The sequence below is a fragment of the Clarias gariepinus genome, chromosome 7, assembly GCF_024256425.1.
Source record: "Clarias gariepinus isolate MV-2021 ecotype Netherlands chromosome 7, CGAR_prim_01v2, whole genome shotgun sequence".
Lineage (NCBI taxonomy): Eukaryota > Metazoa > Chordata > Actinopteri > Siluriformes > Clariidae > Clarias > Clarias gariepinus.
In genome coordinates this window covers 39940261-39947500 of record NC_071106.1, presented here as the reverse complement: position 1 = coordinate 39947500, position 7240 = coordinate 39940261, and the positions used below count along the sequence as shown (strand labels likewise).

Here is a 7240-nt window from a genome sequence, read left to right as displayed (position 1 = left end):
CTTATCTGTATGCAGACGCTGATTGGTCAGAGCTCCAGTTCTGCACAGGAAGTCGGTCTAAAGTTGAACAGTTTACATCCGGGACGCGTTTGTTCCTCCGCCGGCTTGTGAAGAAACACCGAGGAGTGTGTGAGGAGTGTGTGAGGTGAGTGTAACGAGAGTGTAACGAGTGTGTGAGGTGAGTGTGAGGAGTGTGTTTAACCCCGAGTTATCGTGTTTTATTGAGGAATTCCTGAGTTTAGTGAAGGTGTGTGTGGAGTTTAATACCGGAGGTGAGGAGGTGATGTCACACACACACACACACACACACACACACTGCAGACTTCATACAGAATATTACCTTCTAAAACCAAAGTACTGAAGAAACCGTTAAAGAAGCAAAAATAACTGTTATATAAAGAGAGAATTAAAATGTGTCAGATTTATAATCATCATGTAATATTTATCAAAACATTTTATGGTCATTAAACCATCATGTGTATAAAATCTATATAAATAAAGGAAAGGTTTTGTCTCTACATTGGGTTAGAACTCACTCTTTTAATGATCTTTACTTTTCTTACATTAGAGGACCTGAAACCTGTCTGTCTCTCCGTCTGTCTGTCTCTCCGTCTGTCCGTCTCTCCGTCTGTCTCTCTGTCTCTCTGTCTCTCCAGTCAGATTTTGTCTCAGCAGCATCGCACAAAACTGTCTGTCTAGACGTTACTGAATCTCCTGCAGTCCTTAGATCTCTGTCTGAAGTTTAATCTGCACCATCAGTGAATCTAAATGTGGAGTAAAAGTGATGTTATGAACAGTTATGTGTGGGATTTAATAATCTACTGTAAAATAATCTACTAATGCGCTGCTGTCTCAATGTAAACAAACACCTGCACCAATAGATATTAATTAGAAATTTATAAAGATAAAGTGAATATTTTGACTGGGATTAGTTCATATTTTCACTTTGGCTGAAATAACAGCGCTGAAGTGGTATAAGTGAATTTTAACACGCTGGAGTGGTTTTAAGACAAAACTTCATCGTTATCCTTTTATCTCCTTTTTCCATTTCTCATCTGTGATTCACTCTCCGATTACCGAACAGGGAGTGTATTTGTCTGAGCACCAAAGAAGGACAACTTAGTGTAAACAAGGCGTAAGATACTCAACCTTACAGAATGGGATTTCTTTGTATTAATAACTTAGACAGAGAGTTCTGCTGTACAGAGAGACACACAGACATGGACGTGGGCTTCAACCTCAAATAATAATCATAATAATAATAATAACATCACTATTAAAGATCAGATTATAATTAGATTAAACCTTTTAATTCTGTCTACAAACTCATTAACTGCCAGCGATGCGTGCTAATACTAGTGTTTATGTAAGTGTGTATTTGGATGACATTAAGTGTGTGTCTGTTTTGAATCCATGAAGGTCTGATTCCTCCTTGCTGAGACAGGAAGTGAAGTGAAACAGGAAGTGAAGAGAGACAGGATGGATCTCAGGCCGCTGCTGCTGCTGTGCGTCGCGCTTTGTGCTGCTCACGTCTCCACTAAGCCGATGGAGAAGAAGGACCGAGTCCATCACGACTCTCCTCTCAGCGACAAGGAGCACGATGACGACGAGAACTTCGACTACGATCACGAAGCCTTCCTCGGCCAGGAGGAGGCCAAGACTTTCGACCAGCTTACTCCAGAGGAGAGCAAAGAGAGGCTCGGGTATAAATCTCACACACACCAGAACACGCACCATGCCACATCAACACGCCTTCTCTTGCTGGATGTTGAAGTGTATGAGTGTAATGTTCTACAGGGATCACCTCGTCCTGCAGGAGCTCCGACAGCCAAGAGCAGCCACGCCCACATCATGAATAAAACATGAGGCTGAAAAGCTTATTATTTAAAATTTATGTTTATAGGACCAAATCTAAAAAAATGTCATCTGTGTAATTCTGTGTCAGTGATGTAACTATTAAACAATAATAATAATAGCAGCAGAAATCATTCAGTTCATTAGTTCAAATTATTTATTGTAAAAGTTAAACATTTTTTGTTCATGTTTTTGATTGTATGAGAGTCATTTCTATAAACCGTAATAAACAGTTTGTTATAATGAGTAAAAATAATTACACACCTGCTCTTGCTTAAAACTGCTGGCACCCCCCTGCGTTGGTTGTGTGTGTGATCGCGGTCGTGTCTCTCTGCAGTAAAATCGTGGAGAAGATCGACGAGGATCACGACGGCTTCGTGACGGCGGACGAGATGAAAAACTGGATTAAACACGCTCAGAAGCGCTGGATCTACGAAGACGTGGACCGACAGTGGCAGGCGCACGACCTCGACTCGGACAGACACGTGTCCTGGGAGGAGTACAAGAACGCTACGTACGGCTACGTCCTCGGTTTGTGAACTTACTCACTCACACTCACACACTCATTTACTCACACACACTCACTCACCCACTCACTCTCACTCGCTCAAACACTCGCTCACACTCACACACTGAGACAGATATGATAAAGATCTGGTTTTTTTTGGTGATGATGATGATGTGTGTGTGTGTGTGTGTGTGTGTGTGTAGACGAGTCGGACCCTGAGGACGGGTTTAACTACAAGCAGATGATGAGCAGAGACGAGCGGCGCTTTAAAATGGCGGATAAAGACGGAGACATGCGGGCGAACCGCGAGGAGTTCACGGCGTTCCTGCACCCGGAGGAGTACGGCTACATGCAGGACATTGTGGTTCTGGTACGGTCCCCATATGGGTTCTGCATGGGGGGGAAGCATGGACACACGGGGGGAGGGGAGGGGCGGAGTTAGCTGCAATGTTCCTTGCTGATTATCCATTTTAATAATCGACCTGCGTTAACTCCTAATTGTAAGACACATTTGCATATAGTGAGGGTCATTAACATAATGAAGGACTTATTTACATATTACCAAATATATTTATTTCCTTAAGTGTTTTTTACACCTTCACGTGGGTATGTGTTATTTAAATTCTCCTCTATTTTCGTTAACAGTTACAGTGATTTTATTTGATTTTTAATTAAATAGTTATTAATCTAGGCTCACCTTCCGCTCTTATTATTGTCGTATTAGCATCATCATTGTAATCTGGTAAATGAGCCAGAGGGAGAACCACATGGTTCTGCTTTAGGCCCGATTATTTATTTATTTATTTATTTTATTTTATTTATTTTTTCATCCTCGTTAGGAGACCATGGAAGACATCGACAAAAATGGAGACGGGTTTATTGACCTGGAGGAGTACATCGGTAAGGAGGGGTGGGGCGATGTGGTGGGTGTCTGAGGTATTGGTGCCTTTGACACAGAGTGCTTCATTATCTCTCTCTCTCTCTCTCTGTCTCTGCCTGTCTCTGTGTCTCGGTCTGTCTCTCAGGTGATATGTACAGTCAGGACGGAGACGCCTCAGAGCCCGAGTGGGTGAGGACGGAGCGAGAGCAGTTCACAGAGTTCAGAGATAAAAATAAAGATGGACGGATGGATAAGGAAGAAACGAAAGACTGGATTCTGCCATCGGACTACGATCACGCCGAGGCCGAGGCCAAACACCTGCTGTACGAGTCAGACACAGACAAGGTGCGTGTGAGACGCATGTCAATCAGGTCCTATGGATATGCAAATTAGAGATGCCACACCCTTTTCCCCTACTTTTTAGGAATGACATGGTGCATTTGCGTACCAGTACACGAGTGGCTGTTTTTATTTTATAAAACTGACCCAGAAATGGTGGCAAGATTACAGAACACACATACTCGTTAAAGAAACAACTCGTTAGGGATCATTTGCATATTATACGTCTTGTTTATATATTGCATGTTTTATTTGCACATCCAGACTGCAGTTCTAACGTGTGTGTGTGTGTGTGTGTGTGTGCATGCAGGATGGCCGGTTGACGAAGCAGGAGATCGTGGATAAGTACGACTTGTTCGTGGGGAGCCAGGCGACGGATTTCGGCGAGGCATTAGTCCGACACGACGAGTTTTAATCCCGACGGCTCTGCGTGTGAAAAGAAGCAGAACGAACTGTAATTTATTTCCTGATTCCTCATAAATGATCTCAATCGATCAAAACTTCCATAACTGAGAGAGAGAGAGAGTTATGTACAGTTACAGTTTTCTAGGGGTTTTTTTTGGATAAGGAAATAATTTGTGATGAATTTAGTTTGTTTTTATGTTGGACATTTTAAGTTTATTCTATAGATAGATGCATGTGTGTGTGTGTGTGTGTGTGTGTGTGTCTATTTCTGTGTGTGTGTGTGTGTTAATGCACTGAACACTTGAAGTATTCCAGAGTCATTTTGTATAAAGGCATTTCTGAAGTGTTCAGGTCCCTCCAGCGGCGCGCGTGTGTGTGTGTGTGCGTGCGTGTGCGTGTGTAAGGATTCTGCCGGATCACGGGATGCCACACTCCGTCTCTCTCTCTCTCTCTCCGGCCCACGATGATGTCATGTAGGATATAGTCACGCTCACTATACATCATGGTGCTTTTTCACAAGCAGCACCATTATACACACACACGCACACACACACACTCACTCACACACACACACTCTGAGCGTCCGTCTCACTAACAATCCTTAATACTGAAGCAGATCTCATTTCATAAGAGTGTTATAACGCTTTATAAGAGTAAGAACCCTGCTGCTTTGTTGTGTTTACTCGGCACTACACGCTCTTCCTCTCGATCATGAGCGCGGTGACACGCCGTCTGATCTTTATTAATGCTTTATTATTATTATTATTATTATTATTATTACTTGAGTCAGAAATTCCAGTGTTCACTGAGCTTCCTTTTCCAACACTCATAGGAATTCTTTATGATTTATTTTTTCCCTGTGAGTGTGTGAGACTGAAATACAGTGCAGCTTCTGTACACAACTGTATGTTTGATTTGTAGACATGTACTGTGTGTGTGTGTGTGTGTGCGCACGCGTCCTGCACCCAAGAGCTTTTCACAATAAAATATATATATAATGGAAAAAAAAACACACTTTCTCGTCTGCACTAATGTAATTTTTTTTCCTTGCACTCTTACACCAATCACTGAGCTGAGGTCATTTGACTCCGCCCACACGGGGTGCACAACATTTTTTATCATTTGTTTGTTTTATAGATAAGGAATTTGTATATAAAAAAAGGACAAGTGCATGTACTATAATATTACAGAAAGTAAAAAAAAGTTTTCTAATCAAATTAGATCTCCAGAATAAAATTAATAGTTTTTTTCCTTTAATAAATAAATTAATAAATACATTAAATAATAACTCAGAATTAGTGTTAGATTTTTAATATTTCAACTTGTATTGATAACTAAATAAATGAACAAGTAAATAAATAAAAATTTACTTAACACTTCTTAATTTTTTAATACATAAACAAATAAAACCTAAAAAATAATTTGATATGTAACACAAGCTTAATTTCCTCACTCATAAATCTTTTAGCTTGTCACCTGGGAACTGAGTAAACGTGTTTCAATACTAATTTTTTTGAATGATTTTCTTCTTATTATTATTATTTTGAGTCATTAAATTATTTTGATACACTCGGGATTCGTGTGACGAGGAGGCAGGAGGTTTCTGGATCACAGAGACACGTAAAAAAAAATCTTAAGGTTAAATGTTATTTTTTCCTTTAAAAAAGCAAATTCCAGTAAAAATAGTTTAATAGAAAATAAATTAAGTGACAGAAAGAGAGAGTCAGTGTGTTGATGTAAACCATCTTCAGCTCAGCAGAGTCTCCACGCTTGAAGCAGACTTCATTTTACATTTCTTTCTTTTTTGTTCAGCAAAACTCTGGCAATACACTTCATTTACCCTCCAGCAGGAGGTGCCAGAGAGCTATCACACCATTGCAGCAGGTGGGGTACAAAGAGAAGTCACAAAATTTCTTAAGATATCGAAATATTGCTCAAAAATATTGTTAAAAAGGAAGAAAGAAAGCATCACACAAACTATTAAATAAATAACTAAAATTAAATAATACAAAAACAGAATTTTGGGAATAAAAACAATAGTTACTGCAATAAAAAAAAAATCACAAAAAAGGGGAATGTAACGTCCACACATTGAACATTAATCATGTTTAAGATTGATGTTCGTTTTCCTCAGCATGTTGTGTCATTATACTTTGTGTGTGTGTGTGCCCTTTTGATCTCCAACCTGTTTGTGGTAGTGCATCTCCAGCCTGGCCCAGCAGCTAGGCGTCACTTATCATGCATCAATTCACCACCATGGGGACGTGCAGGAACCACCCAGTCACAGGGTGAAGAAACTCATCAAAGCCGCTGTGAGATGATCACCGCTGCTCCTCAGCATCCATGAGGAACCTGAAGAGAAGAAACCGAGGCCATAGACATCTGAGGCCAGCACGACACCTGAGCTTGCTTTATTGGAAATTCTAAATACTGCTTTTTAGTTTTAAAGCTTTAAATAACAGGGCAGTACGCTCCTTCACTAGTCTGTTTCTGTTCTGGTCTCTGTCACGGCGAGCCACCACACTGGCTGGAGAGAGTGAACGCAGACCCAAGCGCTTAAGTCCAGTATCCAGAGGAGGACATCACTGGCACCAGGGCAGAAGGTGAGTCCAGTAATCTCACTGACCCGCTTTCTTTTTTTTTATCTCAGTAGTTTACCATAAAGAATCATTTCAGCTGGGAGCGGAAAAAAGATGATCTGATAACTGCCGGAGCCATGTTCTAAGTTGCAGAGGAAACTTAAGCAGGTAATCAGCTACTGCTGAGGGCACAACTGGGGCCTGCGCTGGCTTGATGTTCTAACTGTTTCTGGAGGTTTGGGAAGAACATCCACTCAGTGGTCTGATATTTACAAGAGATGCAGGGGCAAATCAATCTAGTCATGCTCCATCATCCCAAAGCATATGGCGCAGACCCAAGTGGAAGAGATGAGGACATACAATCAACCCATTCTTCTCCAAGAGTTCTGGCCAGGTGATGGTGTGCTCCTTCTACCCCCAAGTGCCAATTGCATATTCCTGTCTTGGTGGCACGGCTTGTATACGGTCATGAAGAGTGTTGGCCTTTTGTCTGTCAACCTGCAAGAGAAAAGAACTCGGGTATTTCATGTTAACATTTGAAAAAAAGATTGAGCCTTTACACACTCCTTCAGTCCCAGCAGGTCTCTCGCCAAATCTGATAAGAAGTGCCCTGATCTGAACAGAAGACGACCTGGAATGTTCTCAGACTCTCTTAATGCTGCGCAACACAAAACT

The 7240-nt window shown here is 41.2% G+C and overlaps 1 protein-coding gene across 2 annotated transcripts; it reads left to right on the top strand.

Annotated features, from left to right (window-relative positions):
* Positions 1–57: 57 nt before the first annotated feature.
* calub (calumenin b) lies at positions 58–4996 on the top strand. 2 transcript variants are annotated; one of them, XM_053501184.1, is made up of 7 exons: positions 58–145; positions 1420–1703; positions 2192–2385; positions 2566–2732; positions 3202–3262; positions 3388–3587; positions 3892–4996. In XM_053501184.1, exons 2-7 carry the CDS (start codon positions 1480–1482, stop codon positions 3994–3996), a joined length of 951 nt encoding a protein of 316 aa, XP_053357159.1. In that variant the 5' UTR covers positions 58–145; positions 1420–1479; the 3' UTR covers positions 3997–4996. The 2 variants fall into 2 exon arrangements, with proteins under 2 accessions (XP_053357159.1, XP_053357160.1); XM_053501185.1 differs by having other exon boundaries at positions 135–272.
* The last annotated feature ends 2244 nt before the right edge of the window (positions 4997–7240 follow it).